The 22,252-nt window shown below is 55.0% G+C and overlaps 1 protein-coding gene across 1 annotated transcript; it reads left to right on the top strand.

Annotated features, from left to right (window-relative positions):
• The first annotated feature begins 10,733 nt into the window (after positions 1-10,733).
• On the top strand, positions 10,734-21,839 carry LOC126443325 (seminal vesicle major clotting proteins-like). The gene is made up of 3 exons (XM_050090918.1): positions 10,734-11,086; positions 19,106-19,340; positions 21,717-21,839. Exons 1-3 carry the CDS (start codon positions 10,734-10,736, stop codon positions 21,837-21,839), a joined length of 711 nt encoding a protein of 236 aa, XP_049946875.1.
• Positions 21,840-22,252: the final 413 nt, after the last annotated feature.

Here is a 22,252-nt window from a genome sequence, read left to right on the forward strand (position 1 = left end):
CAGCTCAACTTGAGAGGACAGCTCAACTTGAGAGGACAGCTCAACTTGAGAGGACAGCTCAACTTGAGAGGACAGCTCAACTTGAGAGGACTGCTCAACTTGAGAGGACAGCTCAACTTGAGAGGACAGCTCAACTTGAGAGGACAGCTGAACTAGAGAGTACAGCTCAACTTGAGAGGGCAGCTCAACTTGAGATTACAGCTCAACTTGAGAGGACAGCTCAACTTGAGGGACAGCTCAAATTGAGAGGACAGTTCAACTTGAGAGGACAGCACAACTTGAGTGGACAGCACAGCTTGCGAGGACAGCACAGCTTGCGAGGACAGCACAGCTTGCGAGGACAGCGCAGCTTGCGAGGACAGCACAGCTTGCGAGGACAGCACAGCTTGGGAGGACAGCACGGCTTGCAAGGAGAGCTCAACTTGAGAGGGCAGCTCAACTTGAGATGGCAGCTCAACATGAGAGGATAGCTCAACTAGAGAGGACAGCTCAACTTAAGAGGACAGCTCAACTTGAGAGGACAGCTCAACTTGAGAGGACAGCTCAAGTTGAGAGGACAACTCAACTTGAGAGGACAGCTCAACTTGAGAGGCCAGCACAACTTGTGAGGACAGCAAAGCTTGCGAGGACAGCATGGCTTCCGAGGACAGTATGGCTTGCAAGGACATCATGGCTTGCGAGGACAGCACAGCTAGCGAGGACAGCATGGTTTGCGAGGACAGCACAGCTTGCGAGGACAGCACAGCTTGCGAGGACAGCACAGCTTGCGAGGACAGCACGGCTTGCGAGCACAGCACAGCTTGCGAGAACAGCTCAACTTGAGAGGACAGCTCAACTTGAGAGGACAGCTCAACTTGAGAGGACAGCTCAACTTGAGAGGACAACTCAACTTGAGAGGACAGCTCAACTTGAGAGGCCAGCACAACTTGTGAGGACAGCAAAGCTTGCGAGGACAGCATGGCTTCCGAGGACAGTATGGCTTGCAAGGACATCATGGCTTGCGAGGACAGCACAGCTAGCGAGGACAGCATGGTTTGCGAGGACAGCACGGCTTGCGAGGACAGCACAGCTTGCGAGGACAGCACAGCTTGCGAGGACAGCACAGCTTGCGAGGACAGCACAGCTTGCGAGGACAGCAAAGCTTGCGAGGACAGCACAGCTTGTGAGGACAGCTCAACTTGAGAGGACAGCTCAACTTGAGAGGGCAGCTGAACTTGAGAGGACAGCTCAACATGAGAGGGCAGCTCAACTTGAGAGGACAGCTCAACTTGAGAGGACAGCTCAGCTTGAGAGGACAGCTCAAATTGAGAGGACAGCTCAACTTGAGACGACAGCTCAACTTGAGAGGACAGCTCAACTTGAGAGGACAGCTCAACTTGAGAGGACAGCTCAACTTGAGAGGACTGCTCAACTTGAGAGGACAGCTCAACTTGAGAGGACAGCTCAACTTGAGAGGACAGCTGAACTAGAGAGGACAGCTCAACTTGAGAGGGCAGCTCAACTTGAGATTACAGCTCAACTTGAGAGGACAGCTCAACTTGAGGGACAGCTCAAATTGAGAGGACAGTTCAACTTGAGAGGACAGCACAACTTGAGTGGACAGCACAGCTTGCGAGGACAGCACAGCTTGCGAGGACAGCACAGCTTGCGAGGACAGCACGGCTTGCGAGGACAGATCCGCTTGCGAGGACAGCACAGCTTGCGAGGACAGCACAGCTTGCGAGGACAGCACAGCTTGCGAGGACAGCACAGCTTGCGAGGACAGCACAGCTTGTGAGGACAGCACAGCTTGCGAGGACGGCACAATTTGCAAGGACAACACAGCTTGCGAGGACAGCACAGCTTGCAAGGACAACACAGCTTGTGAGGAGAGCACACCTTGCGAGGACAGCAAAGCTTGCGAAGACAGCACAGCTTGCGGAGACAGCACAGTTTGTGGAGACAGCACAGCTTGTGGGGACAGCACAGCTTGGGACGACAGCACAGCTTGGGAGGACAGCAAAGCTTGCGAGGACAGCACAGCTTGCGGAGACAGCACAGTTTGTGGAGACAGCACAGCTTGTGGGGACAGCACAGCTTGGGACGACAGCACAGCTTGGGAGGACAGCAAAGCTTGCGAGGACAGCACAGCTTGCGAGGACAGCACAGCTTGCGAGGACAGCACAACTTGCGAGGACAGCACAGCTTGCGAGGACAGCACAGCTTGCCAGGACAGCACAGCTTGTGAGGACGGCTCAACTTGAGAGGACAGCTCACCTTGAGATGACCGCTAAACTTGTGAGGAGAGCTCAACTTGAGAGGAGAGCTCAACTTGAGAGGAGAGCTCAATTTGAGTTGAAAGCTGAACTTGAGAGGACAGCTCAACTAGAGAGGACAGCTCAACTAGAGATGACAGCTCAACTAGAGAGGACAGCTCAACTAAAGAGGACAGTTCAACTAGAGAGGACAGATCAACTAGAGAGGACAGCTCAACTTGAGAGGACAGCTCAACTTAAGAGGACAGCTCAACTTGAGAGGACAGCTCAACTAGAGACGACAGCACAACTTTCGCGGACAGCACAGCTTGGGAGGACAGCACAGCTTGCGAGGACCGCTAAAATTACGAGGACAGCACGGCTTGCGAGGACAGCACGGCTTGCAAAAACAGCACAGCTTGCGAGGACAGCACGGCTTGCGAGGACAGCACGGTTTGCGAGGACAGCACAGCTTGCCAGGACAGCACGGCTTGCGAGGACAGCACGCCTTGCGAGGACAGCATGGGTTGCGAGGACAGCATGGCTTGCGAGGACAGCACAGGTTGCGAGGACAGCACGGGTTGCGAGGACAGCACAGCTTCCGTGGAAAGGACAGCTTCCGAGGACAGCACAGCTTCCGAGGACAACACAGCTTCCGAGGACAGCACAGCTTGCGAGGACAGCACAGCTTGCGAGGACAGCACAGCTTGCGAGGACAGCACAGCTTGCGAGGACAGCACCGCTAGCAAGGGCAGCACAGCTTGCGAGGACAGCAATGCTTGCGAGGACAGCACGGCCTGCGAGGACAGCACGGCCTGCGAGGACAGCATGGCTTGCAGGGACAGCACAGCTTGCGAGGACAGCACAGCTTGCGAGGACAGCACAGCTAGCGAGGACAGCACAGCTTGCGAGGACAGCAAGCCTTGCGAGGACAGCACTGCCTGCGAGGACAGCACGGCTTGCAAGGACAGCACAGCTTGCGAGGACAGCACAGCTTGCGAGGACAGCACAGCTTGCGAGGACAGCACAGCTTGCGAGGACAGCACAACTTGCGAGGACAGCACAGCTTGCGAGAACAGCACACCTTGCGAGGACAGCTCAACTTGAGAGGACAGCTCAACTTGAGAGGACAGCTAAACTTGAGAGGACAGCTCAACTTGAGAGTACACCTCAACTTGAGAGGAGAGCTCAACATGAGAGGAGAGCTCAACGTGAGAGGACAGCTCAACTTGAGAGGACAGTTCAACTTGAGAGGACAGCTCAACTTGAGAGGACAGCTCAACTTGACAGAACAGCTCAACTTGAGAGGAGAGCTCAACATGAGAGGAGAGCTCAACTTGAGAGGACAGCTCAACTTGAGAGGACAGCTCAACTTGAGAGGACAGCTAAACTTGAGAGGACAGCTCAACTTGAGAGTACACCTCAACTTGAGAGGAGAGCTCAACATGAGAGGAGAGCTCAACTTGAGAGGACAGCTCAACTTGAGAGGACAGTTCAACTTGAGAGGACAGCTCAACTTGAGAGGACAGCTCAACTTGACAGAACAGCTCAACTTGAGAGGACAGCTCAACTTGAGAGGACATTTCAACTTGAGAGGACAGCTCAACTTTAGAGGACAGCACAACTCGAGATGACAGCACAACTTGAGATGACAGCACAACTTGGGTGGACAGCACAGCTTGCGAGGACAGCACAGCTTGCGAGGACAGCACAGCTTGCGAGGACAGCACAGCTTGCGAGGACAGCACAGCTTGCGAGGACAGCACAGCTTGCGAGGACAGCACAGCTTTTGAGGACAGCACAGCTTGCGAGGACAGCACAGCTTGCGAGGACAGCACAGCTAGCGAGGACAGCACAGCTTGCGAGGACAGCACGGCTTGCGAGCACAGCACAGCTTGCGAGAACAGCTCAACTTGAGAGGACAGCTCAACTTGAGAGGACAGCTCAACTTGAGAGGACAGCTCAAGTTGAGAGGACAACTCAACTTGAGAGGACAGCTCAACTTGAGAGGCCAGCACAACTTGTGAGGACAGCAAAGCTTGCGAGGACAGCATGGCTTCCGAGGACAGTATGGCTTGCAAGGACATCATGGCTTGCGAGGACAGCACAGCTAGCGAGGACAGCATGGTTTGCGAGGACAGCACAGCTTGCGAGGACAGCACAGCTTGCGAGGACAGCACAGCTTGCGAGGACAGCACGGCTTGCGAGCACAGCACAGCTTGCGAGAACAGCTCAACTTGAGAGGACAGCTCAACTTGAGAGGACAGCTCAACTTGAGAGGACAGCTCAACTTGAGAGGACAACTCAACTTGAGAGGACAGCTCAACTTGAGAGGCCAGCACAACTTGTGAGGACAGCAAAGCTTGCGAGGACAGCATGGCTTCCGAGGACAGTATGGCTTGCAAGGACATCATGGCTTGCGAGGACAGCACAGCTAGCGAGGACAGCATGGTTTGCGAGGACAGCACGGCTTGCGAGGACAGCACAGCTTGCGAGGACAGCACAGCTTGCGAGGACAGCACAGCTTGCGAGGACAGCACAGCTTGCGAGGACAGCAAAGCTTGCGAGGACAGCACAGCTTGTGAGGACAGCTCAACTTGAGAGGACAGCTCAACTTGAGAGGGCAGCTGAACTTGAGAGGACAGCTCAACTTGAGAGGGCAGCTCAACTTGAGAGGACAGCTCAACTTGAGAGGACAGCTCAGCTTGAGAGGACAGCTCAAATTGAGAGGACAGCTCAACTTGAGACGACAGCTCAACTTGAGAGGACAGCTCAACTTGAGAGGACAGCTCAACTTGAGAGGACAGCTCAACTTGAGAGGACTGCTCAACTTGAGAGGACAGCTCAACTTGAGAGGACAGCTCAACTTGAGAGGACAGCTGAACTAGAGAGTACAGCTCAACTTGAGAGGGCAGCTCAACTTGAGATTACAGCTCAACTTGAGAGGACAGCTCAACTTGAGGGACAGCTCAAATTGAGAGGACAGTTCAACTTGAGAGGACAGCACAACTTGAGTGGACAGCACAGCTTGCGAGGACAGCACAGCTTGCGAGGACAGCACAGCTTGCGAGGACAGCACGGCTTGCGAGGACAGATCCGCTTGCGAGGACAGCACAGCTTGCGAGGACAGCACAGCTTGCGAGGACAGCACAGCTTGCGAGGACAGCACAGCTTGCGAGGACAGCACAGCTTGTGAGGACAGCACAGCTTGCGAGGACGGCACAATTTGCAAGGACAACACAGCTTGCGAGGACAGCACAGCTTGCAAGGACAACACAGCTTGTGAGGAGAGCACACCTTGCGAGGACAGCAAAGCTTGCGAAGACAGCACAGCTTGCGGAGACAGCACAGTTTGTGGAGACAGCACAGCTTGTGGGGACAGCACAGCTTGGGACGACAGCACAGCTTGGGAGGACAGCAAAGCTTGCGAGGACAGCACAGCTTGCGGAGACAGCACAGTTTGTGGAGACAGCACAGCTTGTGGGGACAGCACAGCTTGGGACGACAGCACAGCTTGGGAGGACAGCAAAGCTTGCGAGGACAGCACAGCTTGCGAGGACAGCACAGCTTGCGAGGACAGCACAACTTGCGAGGACAGCACAGCTTGCGAGGACAGCACAGCTTGCCAGGACAGCACAGCTTGTGAGGACGGCTCAACTTGAGAGGACAGCTCCCCTTGAGATGACCGCTAAACTTGTGAGGAGAGCTCAACTTGAGAGGAGAGCTCACCTTGAGAGGAGAGCTCAATTTGAGTTGAAAGCTGAACTTGAGAGGACAGCTCAACTAGAGAGGACAGCTCAACTAGAGATGACAGCTCAACTAGAGAGGACAGCTCAACTAAAGAGGACAGTTCAACTAGAGAGGACAGATCAACTAGAGAGGACAGCTCAACTTGAGAGGACAGCTCAACTTAAGAGGACAGCTCAACTTGAGAGGACAGCTCAACTAGAGACGACAGCACAACTTTCGCGGACAGCACAGCTTGGGAGGACAGCACAGCTTGCGAGGACCGCTAAAATTACGAGGACAGCACGGCTTGCGAGGACAGCACGGCTTGCAAAAACAGCACAGCTTGCGAGGACAGCACGGCTTGCGAGGACAGCACGGTTTGCGAGGACAGCACAGCTTGCCAGGACAGCACGGCTTGCGAGGACAGCACGCCTTGCGAGGACAGCACGGGTTGCGAGGACAGCATGGCTTGCGAGGACAGCACAGGTTGCGAGGACAGCACGGGTTGCGAGGACAGCACAGCTTCCGTGGAAAGGACAGCTTCCGAGGACAGCACAGCTTCCGAGGACAACACAGCTTCCGAGGACAGCACAGCTTGCGAGGACAGCACAGCTTGCGAGGACAGCACAGCTTGCGAGGACAGCACAGCTTGCGAGGACAGCACCGCTAGCAAGGGCAGCACAGCTTGCGAGGACAGCAATGCTTGCGAGGACAGCACGGCCTGCGAGGACAGCACGGCCTGCGAGGACAGCATGGCTTGCAGGGACAGCACAGCTTGCGAGGACAGCACAGCTTGCGAGGACAGCACAGCTAGCGAGGACAGCACAGCTTGCGAGGACAGCAAGCCTTGCGAGGACAGCACTGCCTGCGAGGACAGCACGGCTTGCAAGGACAGCACAGCTTGCGAGGACAGCACAGCTTGCGAGGACAGCACAGCTTGCGAGGACAGCACAGCTTGCGAGGACAGCACAACTTGCGAGGACAGCACAGCTTGCGAGAACAGCACACCTTGCGAGGACAGCTCAACTTGAGAGGACAGCTCAACTTGAGAGGACAGCTAAACTTGAGAGGACAGCTCAACTTGAGAGTACACCTCAACTTGAGAGGAGAGCTCAACATGAGAGGAGAGCTCAACGTGAGAGGACAGCTCAACTTGAGAGGACAGTTCAACTTGAGAGGACAGCTCAACTTGAGAGGACAGCTCAACTTGACAGAACAGCTCAACTTGAGAGGAGAGCTCAACATGAGAGGAGAGCTCAACTTGAGAGGACAGCTCAACTTGAGAGGACAGCTCAACTTGAGAGGACAGCTAAACTTGAGAGGACAGCTCAACTTGAGAGTACACCTCAACTTGAGAGGAGAGCTCAACATGAGAGGAGAGCTCAACTTGAGAGGACAGCTCAACTTGAGAGGACAGTTCAACTTGAGAGGACAGCTCAACTTGAGAGGACAGCTCAACTTGACAGAACAGCTCAACTTGAGAGGACAGCTCAACTTGAGAGGACATTTCAACTTGAGAGGACAGCTCAACTTTAGAGGACAGCACAACTCGAGATGACAGCACAACTTGAGATGACAGCACAACTTGGGTGGACAGCACAGCTTGCGAGGACAGCACAGCTTGCGAGGACAGCACAGCTTGCGAGGACAGCACAGCTTGCGAGGACAGCACAGCTTGCGAGGACAGCACAGCTTGCGAGGACAGCACAGCTTTTGAGGACAGCACAGCTTGCGAGGACAGCACAGCTTGCGAGGACAGCACAGCTAGCGAGGACAGCACAGCTTGCGAGGACAGCACGGCTTGCGAGCACAGCACAGCTTGCGAGAACAGCTCAACTTGAGAGGACAGCTCAACTTGAGAGGACAGCTCAACTTGAGAGGACAGCTCAAGTTGAGAGGACAACTCAACTTGAGAGGACAGCTCAACTTGAGAGGCCAGCACAACTTGTGAGGACAGCAAAGCTTGCGAGGACAGCATGGCTTCCGAGGACAGTATGGCTTGCAAGGACATCATGGCTTGCGAGGACAGCACAGCTAGCGAGGACAGCATGGTTTGCGAGGACAGCACAGCTTGCGAGGACAGCACAGCTTGCGAGGACAGCACAGCTTGCGAGGACAGCACGGCTTGCGAGCACAGCACAGCTTGCGAGAACAGCTCAACTTGAGAGGACAGCTCAACTTGAGAGGACAGCTCAACTTGAGAGGACAGCTCAACTTGAGAGGACAACTCAACTTGAGAGGACAGCTCAACTTGAGAGGCCAGCACAACTTGTGAGGACAGCAAAGCTTGCGAGGACAGCATGGCTTCCGAGGACAGTATGGCTTGCAAGGACATCATGGCTTGCGAGGACAGCACAGCTAGCGAGGACAGCATGGTTTGCGAGGACAGCACGGCTTGCGAGGACAGCACAGCTTGCGACGACAGCACAGCTTGCGAGGACAGCACAGCTTGCGAGGACAGCACAGCTTGCGAGGACAGCAAAGCTTGCGAGGACAGCACAGCTTGTGAGGACAGCTCAACTTGAGAGGACAGCTCAACTTGAGAGGGCAGCTGAACTTGAGAGGACAGCTCAACTTGAGAGGGCAGCTCAACTTGAGAGGACAGCTCAACTTGAGAGGACAGCTCAGCTTGAGAGGACAGCTCAAATTGAGAGGACAGCTCAACTTGAGACGACAGCTCAACTTGAGAGGACAGCTCAACTTGAGAGGACAGCTCAACTTGAGAGGACAGCTCAACTTGAGAGGACTGCTCAACTTGAGAGGACAGCTCAACTTGAGAGGACAGCTCAACTTGAGAGGACAGCTGAACTAGAGAGTACAGCTCAACTTGAGCGGGCAGCTCAACTTGAGATTACAGCTCAACTTGAGAGGACAGCTCAACTTGAGGGACAGCTCAAATTGAGAGGACAGTTCAACTTGAGAGGACAGCACAACTTGAGTGGACAGCACAGCTTGCGAGGACAGCACAGCTTGCGAGGACAGCACAGCTTGCGAGGACAGCACGGCTTGCGAGGACAGATCCGCTTGCGAGGACAGCACAGCTTGCGAGGACAGCACAGCTTGCGAGGACAGCACAGCTTGCGAGGACAGCACAGCTTGCGAGGACAGCACAGCTTGTGAGGACAGCACAGCTTGCGAGGACGGCACAATTTGCAAGGACAACACAGCTTGCGAGGACAGCACAGCTTGCAAGGACAACACAGCTTGTGAGGAGAGCACACCTTGCGAGGACAGCAAAGCTTGCGAAGACAGCACAGCTTGCGGAGACAGCACAGTTTGTGGAGACAGCACAGCTTGTGGGGACAGCACAGCTTGGGACGACAGCACAGCTTGGGAGGACAGCAAAGCTTGCGAGGACAGCACAGCTTGCGGAGACAGCACAGTTTGTGGAGACAGCACAGCTTGTGGGGACAGCACAGCTTGGGACGACAGCACAGCTTGGGAGGACAGCAAAGCTTGCGAGGACAGCACAGCTTGCGAGGACAGCACAGCTTGCGAGGACAGCACAACTTGCGAGGACAGCACAGCTTGCGAGGACAGCACAGCTTGCCAGGACAGCACAGCTTGTGAGGACGGCTCAACTTGAGAGGACAGCTCACCTTGAGATGACCGCTAAACTTGTGAGGAGAGCTCAACTTGAGAGGAGAGCTCAACTTGAGAGGAGAGCTCAATTTGAGTTGAAAGCTGAACTTGAGAGGACAGCTCAACTAGAGAGGACAGCTCAACTAGAGATGACAGCTCAACTAGAGAGGACAGCTCAACTAAAGAGGACAGTTCAACTAGAGAGGACAGATCAACTAGAGAGGACAGCTCAACTTGAGAGGACAGCTCAACTTAAGAGGACAGCTCAACTTGAGAGGACAGCTCAACTAGAGACGACAGCACAACTTTCGCGGACAGCACAGCTTGGGAGGACAGCACAGCTTGCGAGGACCGCTAAAATTACGAGGACAGCACGGCTTGCGAGGACAGCACGGCTTGCAAAAACAGCACAGCTTGCGAGGACAGCACGGCTTGCGAGGACAGCACGGTTTGCGAGGACAGCACATTTTGCCAGGACAGCACGGCTTGCGAGGACAGCACGCCTTGCGAGGACAGCACGGGTTGCGAGGACAGCATGGCTTGCGAGGACAGCACAGGTTGCGAGGACAGCACGGGTTGCGAGGACAGCACAGCTTCCGTGGAAAGGACAGCTTCCGAGGACAGCACAGCTTCCGAGGACAACACAGCTTCCGAGGACAGCACAGCTTGCGAGGACAGCACAGCTTGCGAGGACAGCACAGCTTGCGAGGACAGCACAGCTTGCGAGGACAGCACCGCTAGCAAGGGCAGCACAGCTTGCGAGGACAGCAATGCTTGCGAGGACAGCACGGCCTGCGAGGACAGCACGGCCTGCGAGGACAGCATGGCTTGCAGGGACAGCACAGCTTGCGAGGACAGCACAGCTTGCGAGGACAGCACAGCTAGCGAGGACAGCACAGCTTGCGAGGACAGCAAGCCTTGCGAGGACAGCACTGCCTGCGAGGACAGCACGGCTTGCAAGGACAGCACAGCTTGCGAGGACAGCACAGCTTGCGAGGACAGCACAGCTTGCGAGGACAGCACAGCTTGCGAGGACAGCACAACTTGCGAGGACAGCACAGCTTGCGAGAACAGCACACCTTGCGAGGACAGCTCAACTTGAGAGGACAGCTCAACTTGAGAGGACAGCTAAACTTGAGAGGACAGCTCAACTTGAGAGTACACCTCAACTTGAGAGGAGAGCTCAACATGAGAGGAGAGCTCAACGTGAGAGGACAGCTCAACTTGAGAGGACAGTTCAACTTGAGAGGACAGCTCAACTTGAGAGGACAGCTCAACTTGACAGAACAGCTCAACTTGAGAGGAGAGCTCAACATGAGAGGAGAGCTCAACTTGAGAGGACAGCTCAACTTGAGAGGACAGCTCAACTTGAGAGGACAGCTAAACTTGAGAGGACAGCTCAACTTGAGAGTACACCTCAACTTGAGAGGAGAGCTCAACATGAGAGGAGAGCTCAACTTGAGAGGACAGCTCAACTTGAGAGGACAGTTCAACTTGAGAGGACAGCTCAACTTGAGAGGACAGCTCAACTTGACAGAACAGCTCAACTTGAGAGGACAGCTCAACTTGAGAGGACATTTCAACTTGAGAGGACAGCTCAACTTGAGAGGACAGCACAACTCGAGATGACAGCACAACTTGAGATGACAGCACAACTTGGGTGGACAGCACAGCTTGCGAGGACAGCACAGCTTGCGAGGACAGCACAGCTTGCGAGGACAGCACAGCTTGCGAGGACAGCACAGCTTGCGAGGACAGCACAGCTTGCGAGGACAGCACAGCTTTTGAGGACAGCACAGCTTGCGAGGACAGCACAGCTTGCGAGGACAGCACAGCTAGCGAGGACAGCACAGCTTGCGAGGACAGCACGGCTTGCGAGCACAGCACAGCTTGCGAGAACAGCTCAACTTGAGAGGACAGCTCAACTTGAGAGGACAGCTCAACTTGAGAGGACAGCTCAAGTTGAGAGGACAACTCAACTTGAGAGGACAGCTCAACTTGAGAGGCCAGCACAACTTGTGAGGACAGCAATGCTTGCGAGGACAGCATGGCTTCCGAGGACAGTATGGCTTGCAAGGACATCATGGCTTGCGAGGACAGCACAGCTAGCGAGGACAGCATGGTTTGCGAGGACAGCACAGCTTGCGAGGACAGCACAGCTTGCGAGGACAGCACAGCTTGCGAGGACAGCACGGCTTGCAAGCACAGCACAGCTTGCGAGAACAGCTCAACTTGAGAGGACAGCTCAACTTGAGAGGACAGCTCAACTTGAGAGGACAGCTCAACTTGAGAGGACAACTCAACTTGAGAGGACAGCTCAACTTGAGAGGCCAGCACAACTTGTGAGGACAGCAAAGCTTGCGAGGACAGCATGGCTTCCGAGGACAGTATGGCTTGCAAGGACATCATGGCTTGCGAGGACAGCACAGCTAGCGAGGACAGCATGGTTTGCGAGGACAGCACGGCTTGCGAGGACAGCACAGCTTGCGAGGACAGCACAGCTTGCGAGGACAGCACAGCTTGCGAGGACAGCACAGCTTGCGAGGACAGCAAAGCTTGCGAGGACAGCACAGCTTGTGAGGACAGCTCAACTTGAGAGGACAGCTCAACTTGAGAGGGCAGCTGAACTTGAGAGGACAGCTCAACTTGAGAGGGCAGCTCAACTTGAGAGGACAGCTCAACTTGAGAGGACAGCTCAGCTTGAGAGGACAGCTCAAATTGAGAGGACAGCTCAACTTGAGACGACAGCTCAACTTGAGAGGACAGCTCAACTTGAGAGGACAGCTCAACTTGAGAGGACTGCTCAACTTGAGAGGACAGCTCAACTTGAGAGGACAGCTCAACTTGAGAGGACAGCTGAACTAGAGAGTACAGCTCAACTTGAGAGGGCAGCTCAACTTGAGATTACAGCTCAACTTGAGAGGACAGCTCAACTTGAGGGACAGCTCAAATTGAGAGGACAGTTCAACTTGAGAGGACAGCACAACTTGAGTGGACAGCACAGCTTGCGAGGACAGCACAGCTTGCGAGGACAGCACAGCTTGCGAGGACAGCACGGCTTGCGAGGACAGATCCGCTTGCGAGGACAGCACAGCTTGCGAGGACAGCACAGCTTGCGAGGACAGCACAGCTTGCGAGGACAGCACAGCTTGCGAGGACAGCACAGCTTGTGAGGACAGCACAGCTTGCGAGGACGGCACGGCTTGCGAGGACAGATCCGCTTGCGAGGACAGCACAGCTTGCGAGGACAGCACAGCTTGCGAGGACAGCACAGCTTGCGAGCACAGCACAGCTTGCGAGAACAGCTCAACTTGAGAGGACAGCTCAACTTGAGAGGACAGCTCAACTTGAGAGGACAGCTCAACTTGAGAGGACAGCTCAACTTGAGAGGACAACTCAACTTGAGAGGACAGCTCAACTTGAGAGGCCAGCACAACTTGTGAGGACAGCAAAGCTTGCGAGGACAGCATGGCTTCCGAGGACAGTATGGCTTGCAAGGACATCATGGCTTGCGAGGACAGCACAGCTAGCGAGGACAGCATGGTTTGCGAGGACAGCACGGCTTGCGAGGACAGCACAGCTTGCGAGGACAGCACAGCTTGCGAGGACAGCACAGCTTGCGAGGACAGCACAGCTTGCGAGGACAGCAAAGCTTGCGAGGACAGCACAGCTTGTGAGGACAGCTCAACTTGAGAGGACAGCTCAACTTGAGAGGGCAGCTGAACTTGAGAGGACAGCTCAACTTGAGAGGGCAGCTCAACTTGAGAGGACAGCTCAACTTGAGAGGACAGCTCAGCTTGAGAGGACAGCTCAAATTGAGAGGACAGCTCAACTTGAGACGACAGCTCAACTTGAGAGGACAGCTCAACTTGAGAGGACAGCTCAACTTGAGAGGACAGCTCAACTTGAGAGGACTGCTCAACTTGAGAGGACAGCTCAACTTGAGAGGACAGCTCAACTTGAGAGGACAGCTGAACTAGAGAGTACAGCTCAACTTGAGAGGGCAGCTCAACTTGAGATTACAGCTCAACTTGAGAGGACAGCTCAACTTGAGGGACAGCTCAAATTGAGAGGACAGTTCAACTTGAGAGGACAGCACAACTTGAGTGGACAGCACAGCTTGCGAGGACAGCACAGCTTGCGAGGACAGCACAGCTTGCGAGGACAGCACGGCTTGCGAGGACAGATCCGCTTGCGAGGACAGCACAGCTTGCGAGGACAGCACAGCTTGCGAGGACAGCACAGCTTGCGAGGACAGCACAGCTTGCGAGGACAGCACAGCTTGTGAGGACAGCACAGCTTGCGAGGACGGCACAATTTGCAAGGACAACACAGCTTGCGAGGACAGCACAGCTTGCAAGGACAACACAGCTTGTGAGGAGAGCACACCTTGCGAGGACAGCAAAGCTTGCGAAGACAGCACAGCTTGCGGAGACAGCACAGTTTGTGGAGACAGCACAGCTTGTGGGGACAGCACAGCTTGGGACGACAGCACAGCTTGGGAGGACAGCAAAGCTTGCGAGGACAGCACAGCTTGCGGAGACAGCACAGTTTGTGGAGACAGCACAGCTTGTGGGGACAGCACAGCTTGGGACGACAGCACAGCTTGGGAGGACAGCAAAGCTTGCGAGGACAGCACAGCTTGCGAGGACAGCACAGCTTGCGAGGACAGCACAACTTGCGAGGACAGCACAGCTTGCGAGGACAGCACAGCTTGCCAGGACAGCACAGCTTGTGAGGACGGCTCAACTTGAGAGGACAGCTCACCTTGAGATGACCGCTAAACTTGTGAGGAGAGCTCAACTTGAGAGGAGAGCTCAACTTGAGAGGAGAGCTCAATTTGAGTTGAAAGCTGAACTTGAGAAGACAGCTCAACGAGAGAGGACAGCTCAACTAGAGATGACAGCTCAACTAGAGAGGACAGCTCAACTAAAGAGGACAGTTCAACTAGAGAGGACAGATCAACTAGAGAGGACAGCTCAACTTGAGAGGACAGCTCAACTTAAGAGGACAGCTCAACTTGAGAGGACAGCTCAACTAGAGACGACAGCACAACTTTCGCGGACAGCACAGCTTGGGAGGACAGCACAGCTTGCGAGGACCGCTAAAATTACGAGGACAGCACGGCTTGCGAGGACAGCACGGCTTGCAAAAACAGCACAGCTTGCGAGGACAGCACGGCTTGCGAGGACAGCACGGTTTGCGAGGACAGCACAGCTTGCCAGGACAGCACGGCTTGCGAGGACAGCACGCCTTGCGAGGACAGCACGGGTTGCGAGGACAGCATGGCTTGCGAGGACAGCACAGGTTGCGAGGACAGCACGGGTTGCGAGGACAGCACAGCTTCCATGGAAAGGACAGCTTCCGAGGACAGCACAGCTTCCGAGGACAACACAGCTTCCGAGGACAGCACAGCTTGCGAGGACAGCACAGCTTGCGAGGACAGTACAGCTTGCGAGGACAGCACAGCTTGCGAGGACAGCACCGCTAGCAAGGGCAGCACAGCTTGCGAGGACAGCAATGCTTGCGAGGACAGCACGGCCTGCGAGGACAGCACGGCCTGCGAGGACAGCATGGCTTGCAGGGACAGCACAGCTTGCGAGGACAGCACAGCTTGCGAGGACAGCACAGCTAGCGAGGACAGCACAGCTTGCGAGGACAGCAAGCCTTGCGAGGACAGCACTGCCTGCGAGGACAGCACGGCTTGCAAGGACAGCACAGCTTGCGAGCACAGCACAGCTTGCGAGGACAGCACAGCTTGCGAGGACAGCACAGCTTGCGAGGACAGCACAACTTGCGAGGACAGCACAGCTTGCGAGAACAGCACACCTTGCGAGGACAGCTCAACTTGAGAGGACAGCTCAACTTGAGAGGACAGCTAAACTTGAGAGGACAGCTCAACTTGAGAGTACACCTCAACTTGAGAGGAGAGCTCAACATGAGAGGAGAGCTCAACGTGAGAGGACAGCTCAACTTGAGAGGACAGTTCAACTTGAGAGGACAGCTCAACTTGAGAGGACAGCTCAACTTGACAGAACAGCTCAACTTGAGAGGAGAGCTCAACATGAGAGGAGAGCTCAACTTGAGAGGACAGCTCAACTTGAGAGGACAGCTCAACTTGAGAGGACAGCTAAACTTGAGAGGACAGCTCAACTTGAGAGTACACCTCAACTTGAGAGGAGAGCTCAACATGAGAGGAGAGCTCAACTTGAGAGGACAGCTCAACTTGAGAGGACAGTTCAACTTGAGAGGACAGCTCAACTTGAGAGGACAGCTCAACTTGACAGAACAGCTCAACTTGAGAGGACAGCTCAACTTGAGAGGACATTTCAACTTGAGAGGACAGCTCAACTTTAGAGGACAGCACAACTCGAGATGACAGCACAACTTGAGATGACAGCACAACTTGGGTGGACAGCACAGCTTGCGAGGACAGCACAGCTTGCGAGGACAGCACAGCTTGCGAGGACAGCACAGCTTGCGAGGACAGCACAGCTTGCGAGGACAGCACAGCTTGCGAGGACAGCACAGCTTTTGAGGACAGCACAGCTTGCGAGGACAGCACAGCTTGCGAGGACAGCACAGCTAGCGAGGACAGCACAGCTTGCGAGGACAGCACGGCTTGCGAGCACAGCACAGCTTGCGAGAACAGCTCAACTTGAGAGGACAGCTCAACTTGAGAGGACAGCTAAACTTGAGAGGACAGCTCAAGTTGAGAGGACAACTCAACTTGAGAGGACAGCTCAACTTGAGAGGCCAGCACAACTTGTGAGGACAGCAAAGCTTGCGAGGACAGCATGGCTTCCGAGGACAGTATGGCTTGCAAGGACATCATGGCTTGCGAGGACAGCACAGCTAGCGAGGACAGCATGGTTTGCGAGGACAGCACAGCTTGCGAGGACAGCACAGCTTGCGAGGACAGCACAGCTTGCGAGGACAGCACGGCTTGCGAGCACAGCACAGCTTGCGAGAACAGCTCAACTTGAGAGGACAGCTCAACTTGAGAGGACAGCTCAACTTGAGAGGACAGCTCAACTTGAGAGGACAACTCAACTTGAGAGGACAGCTCAACTTGAGAGGCCAGCACAACTTGTGAGGACAGCAAAGCTTGCGAGGACAGCATGGCTTCCGAGGACAGTATGGCTTGCAAGGACATCATGGCTTGCGAGGACAGCACAGCTAGCGAGGACAGCATGGTTTGCGAGGACAGCACGGCTTGCGAGGACAGCACAGCTTGCGAGGACAGCACAGCTTGCGAGGACAGCACAGCTTGCGAGGACAGCACAGCTTGCGAGGACAGCAAAGCTTGCGAGGACAGCACAGCTTGTGAGGACAGCTCAACTTGAGAGGACAGCTCAACTTGAGAGGGCAGCTGAACTTGAGAGGACAGCTCAACTTGAGAGGGCAGCTCAACTTGAGAGGACAGCTCAACTTGAGAGGACAGCTCAGCTTGAGAGGACAGCTCAAATTGAGAGGACAGCTCAACTTGAGACGACAGCTCAACTTGAGAGGACAGCTCAACTTGAGAGGACAGCTCAACTTGAGAGGACAGCTCAACTTGAGAGGACTGCTCAACTTGAGAGGACAGCTCAACTTGAGAGGACAGCTCAACTTGAGAGGACAGCTGAACTAGAGAGTACAGCTCAACTTGGGAGGGCAGCTCAACTTGAGATTACAGCTCAACTTGAGAGGACAGCTCAACTTGAGGGACAGCTCAAATTGAGAGGACAGTTCAACTTGAGAGGACAGCACAACTTGAGTGGACAGCACAGCTTGCGAGGACAGCACAGCTTGCGAGGACAGCACAGCTTGCGAGGACAGCACGGCTTGCGAGGACAGATCCGCTTGCGAGGACAGCACAGCTTGCGAGGACAGCACAGCTTGCGAGGACAGCACAGCTTGCGAGGACAGCACAGCTTGCGAGGACAGCACAGCTTGTGAGGACAGCACAGCTTGCGAGGACGGCACAATTTGCAAGGACAACACAGCTTGCGAGGACAGCACAGCTTGCAAGGACAACACAGCTTGTGAGGAGAGCACACCTTGCGAGGACAGCAAAGCTTGCGAAGACAGCACAGCTTGCGGAGACAGCACAGTTTGTGGAGACAGCACAGCTTGTGGGGACAGCACAGCTTGGGACGACAGCACAGCTTGGGAGGACAGCAAAGCTTGCGAGGACAGCACAGCTTGCGGAGACAGCACAGTTTGTGGAGACAGCACAGCTTGTGGGGACAGCACAGCTTGGGACGACAGCACAGCTTGGGAGGACAGCAAAGCTTGCGAGGACAGCACAGCTTGCGAGGACAGCACAGCTTGCGAGGACAGCACAACTTGCGAGGACAGCACAGCTTGCGAGGACAGCACAGCTTGCCAGGACAGCACAGCTTGTGAGGACGGCTCAACTTGAGAGGACAGCTCACCTTGAGATGACCGCTAAACTTGTGAGGAGAGCTCAACTTGAGAGGAGAGCTCAACTTGAGAGGAGAGCTCAATTTGAGTTGAAAGCTGAACTTGAGAGGACAGCTCAACTAGAGAGGACAGCTCAACTAGAGATGACAGCTCAACTAGAGAGGACAGCTCAACTAAAGAGGACAGTTCAACTAGAGAGGACAGATCAACTAGAGAGGACAGCTCAACTTGAGAGGACAGCTCAACTTAAGAGGACAGCTCAACTTGAGAGGACAGCTCAACTAGAGACGACAGCACAACTTTCGCGGACAGCACAGCTTGGGAGGACAGCACAGCTTGCGAGGACCGCTAAAATTACGAGGACAGCACGGCTTGCGAGGACAGCACGGCTTGCAAAAACAGCACAGCTTGCGAGGACAGCACGGCTTGCGAGGACAGCACGGTTTGCGAGGACAGCACAGCTTGCCAGGACAGCACGGCTTGCGAGGACAGCACGCCTTGCGAGGACAGCACGGGTTGCGAGGACAGCATGGCTTGCGAGGACAGCACAGGTTGCGAGGACAGCACGGGTTGCGAGGACAGCACAGCTTCCGTGGAAAGGACAGCTTCCGAGGACAGCACAGCTTCCGAGGACAACACAGCTTCCGAGGACAGCACAGCTTGCGAGGACAGCACAGCTTGCGAGGACAGCACAGCTTGCGAGGACAGCACCGCTAGCAAGGGCAGCACAGCTTGCGAGGACAGCAATGCTTGCGAGGACAGCACGGCCTGCGAGGACAGCACGGCCTGCGAGGACAGCATGGCTTGCAGGGACAGCACAGCTTGCGAGGACAGCACAGCTTGCGAGGACAGCACAGCTAGCGAGGACAGCACAGCTTGCGAGGACAGCAAGCCTTGCGAGGACAGCACTGCCTGCGAGGACAGCACGGCTTGCAAGGACAGCACAGCTTGCGAGGACAGCACAGCTTGCGAGGACAGCACAGCTTGCGAGGACAGCACAGCTTGCGAGGACAGCACAACTTGCGAGGACAGCACAGCTTGCGAGAACAGCACACCTTGCGAGGACAGCTCAACTTGAGAGGACAGCTCAACTTGAGAGGACAGCTAAACTTGAGAGGACAGCTCAACTTGAGAGTACACCTCAACTTGAGAGGAGAGCTCAACATGAGAGGAGAGCTCAACGTGAGAGGACAGCTCAACTTGAGAGGACAGTTCAACTTGAGAGGACAGCTCAACTTGAGAGGACAGCTCAACTTGACAGAACAGCTCAACTTGAGAGGAGAGCTCAACATGAGAGGAGAGCTCAACTTGAGAGGACAGCTCAACTTGAGAGGACAGCTCAACTTGAGAGGACAGCTAAACTTGAGAGGACAGCTCAACTTGAGAGTACACCTCAACTTGAGAGGAGAGCTCAACATGAGAGGAGAGCTCAACTTGAGAGGACAGCTCAACTTGAGAGGACAGTTCAACTTGAGAGGACAGCTCAACTTGAGAGGACAGCTCAACTTGACAGAACAGCTCAACTTGAGAGGACAGCTCAACTTGAGAGGACATTTCAACTTGAGAGGACAGCTCAACTTTAGAGGACAGCACAACTCGAGATGACAGCACAACTTGAGATGACAGCACAACTTGGGTGGACAGCACAGCTTGCGAGGACAGCACAGCTTGCGAGGACAGCACAGCTTGCGAGGACAGCACAGCTTGCGAGGACAGCACAGCTTGCGAGGACAGCACAGCTTTTGAGGACAGCACAGCTTGCGAGGACAGCACAGCTTGCGAGGACAGCACAGCTAGCGAGGACAGCACAGCTTGCGAGGACAGCACGGCTTGCGAGCACAGCACAGCTTGCGAGAACAGCACAGCTTGCGAGAACAGCTCAACTTGAGAGGACAGCTCAACTTGAGAGGACAGCTCAACTTGAGAGGACAGCTCAAGTTGAGAGGACAACTCAACTTGAGAGGACAGCTCAACTTGAGAGGCCAGCACAACTTGTGAGGACAGCAAAGCTTGCGAGGACAGCATGGCTTCCGAGGACAGTATGGCTTGCAAGGACATCATGGCTTGCGAGGACAGCACAGCTAGCGAGGACAGCATGGTTTGCGAGGACAGCACAGCTTGCGAGGACAGCACAGCTTGCGAGGACAGCACAGCTTGCGAGGACAGCACGGCTTGCGAGCACAGCACAGCTTGCGAGAACAGCTCAACTTGAGAGGACAGCTCAACTTGAGAGGACAGCTCAACTTGAGAGGACAGCTCAACTTGAGAGGACAACTCAACTTGAGAGGACAGCTCAACTTGAGAGGCCAGCACAACTTGTGAGGACAGCAAAGCTTGCGAGGACAGCATGGCTTCCGAGGACAGTATGGCTTGCAAGGACATCATGGCTTGCGAGGACAGCACAGCTAGCGAGGACAGCATGGTTTGCGAGGACAGCACGGCTTGCGAGGACAGCACAGCTTGCGAGGACAGCACAGCTTGCGAGGACAGCACAGCTTGCGAGGACAGCACAGCTTGCGAGGACAGCAAAGCTTGCGAGGACAGCACAGCTTGTGAGGACAGCTCAACTTGAGAGGACAGCTCAACTTGAGAGGGCAGCTGAACTTGAGAGGACAGCTCAACTTGAGAGGGCAGCTCAACTTGAGAGGACAGCTCAACTTGAGAGGACAGCTCAGCTTGAGAGGACAGCTCAAATTGAGAGGACAGCTCAACTTGAGACGACAGCTCAACTTGAGAGGACAGCTCAACTTGAGAGGACAGCTCAACTTGAGAGGACAGCTCAACTTGAGAGGACTGCTCAACTTGAGAGGACAGCTCAACTTGAGAGGACAGCTCAACTTGAGAGGACAGCTGAACTAGAGAGTACAGCTCAACTTGAGAGGGCAGCTCAACTTGAGATTACAGCTCAACTTGAGAGGACAGCTCAACTTGAGGGACAGCTCAAATTGAGAGGACAGTTCAACTTGAGAGGACAGCACAACTTGAGTGGACAGCACAGCTTGCGAGGACAGCACAGCTTGCGAGGACAGCACAGCTTGCGAGGACAGCACGGCTTGCGAGGACAGATCCGCTTGCGAGGACAGCACAGCTTGCGAGGACAGCACAGCTTGCGAGGACAGCACAGCTTGCGAGGACAGCACAGCTTGCGAGGACAGCACAGCTTGCGAGGACAGCACAGCTTGTGAGGACAGCACAGCTTGCGAGGACGGCACAATTTGCAAGGACAACACAGCTTGCGAGGACAGCACAGCTTGCAAGGACAACACAGCTTGTGAGGAGAGCACACCTTGCGAGGACAGCAAAGCTTGCGAAGACAGCACAGCTTGCGGAGACAGCACAGTTTGTGGAGACAGCACAGCTTGTGGGGACAGCACAGCTTGGGACGACAGCACAGCTTGGGAGGACAGCAAAGCTTGCGAGGACAGCACAGCTTGCGGAGACAGCACAGTTTGTGGAGACAGCACAGCTTGTGGGGACAGCACAGCTTGGGACGACAGCACAGCTTGGGAGGACAGCAAAGCTTGCGAGGACAGCACAGCTTGCGAGGACAGCACAGCTTGCGAGGACAGCACAACTTGCGAGGACAGCACAGCTTGCGAGGACAGCACAGCTTGCCAGGACAGCACAGCTTGTGAGGACGGCTCAACTTGAGAGGACAGCTCACCTTGAGATGACCGCTAAACTTGTGAGGAGAGCTCAACTTGAGAGGAGAGCTCAACTTGAGAGGAGAGCTCAATTTGAGTTGAAAGCTGAACTTGAGAGGACAGCTCAACTAGAGAGGACAGCTCAACTAGAGATGACAGCTCAACTAGAGAGGACAGCTCAACTAAAGAGGACAGTTCAACTAGAGAGGACAGATCAACTAGAGAGGACAGCTCAACTTGAGAGGACAGCTCAACTTAAGAGGACAGCTCAACTTGAGAGGACAGCTCAACTAGAGACGACAGCACAACTTTCGCGGACAGCACAGCTTGGGAGGACAGCACAGCTTGCGAGGACCGCTAAAATTACGAGGACAGCACGGCTTGCGAGGACAGCACGGCTTGCAAAAACAGCACAGCTTGCGAGGACAGCACGGCTTGCGAGGACAGCACGGTTTGCGAGGACAGCACAGCTTGCCAGGACAGCACGGCTTGCGAGGACAGCACGCCTTGCGAGGACAGCACGGGTTGCGAGGACAGCATGGCTTGCGAGGACAGCACAGGTTGCGAGGACAGCACGGGTTGCGAGGACAGCACAGCTTCCGTGGAAAGGACAGCTTCCGAGGACAGCACAGCTTCCGAGGACAACACAGCTTC

This window comes from Schistocerca serialis, unplaced genomic scaffold (genome assembly GCF_023864345.2).
Source record: "Schistocerca serialis cubense isolate TAMUIC-IGC-003099 unplaced genomic scaffold, iqSchSeri2.2 HiC_scaffold_1451, whole genome shotgun sequence".
Classification (NCBI taxonomy): Eukaryota; Metazoa; Arthropoda; class Insecta; order Orthoptera; family Acrididae; genus Schistocerca; species Schistocerca serialis.

What these genes read in the sequence shown, in the direction of transcription:
- LOC126443325 (XM_050090918.1), top strand. Translation starts at nt 10,734, where the DNA reads ATGAGAGGAGAGCTCAACGTGAGAGGACAGCTCAACTTGAGAGGACAG. An exon ending in CAGCTCAACTTGACAGAACA is followed by an intron (nt 11,087 to 19,105) that starts GCTCAACTTGAG and finishes CCTCAACTTGAG; the next exon opens with AGGAGAGCTCAACATGAGAG. An exon ending in GAGGACAGCTCAACTTGAGA is followed by an intron (nt 19,341 to 21,716) that starts GTACACCTCAAC and finishes TGAACTTGAGAG; the next exon opens with GACAGCTCAACTAGAGAGGA.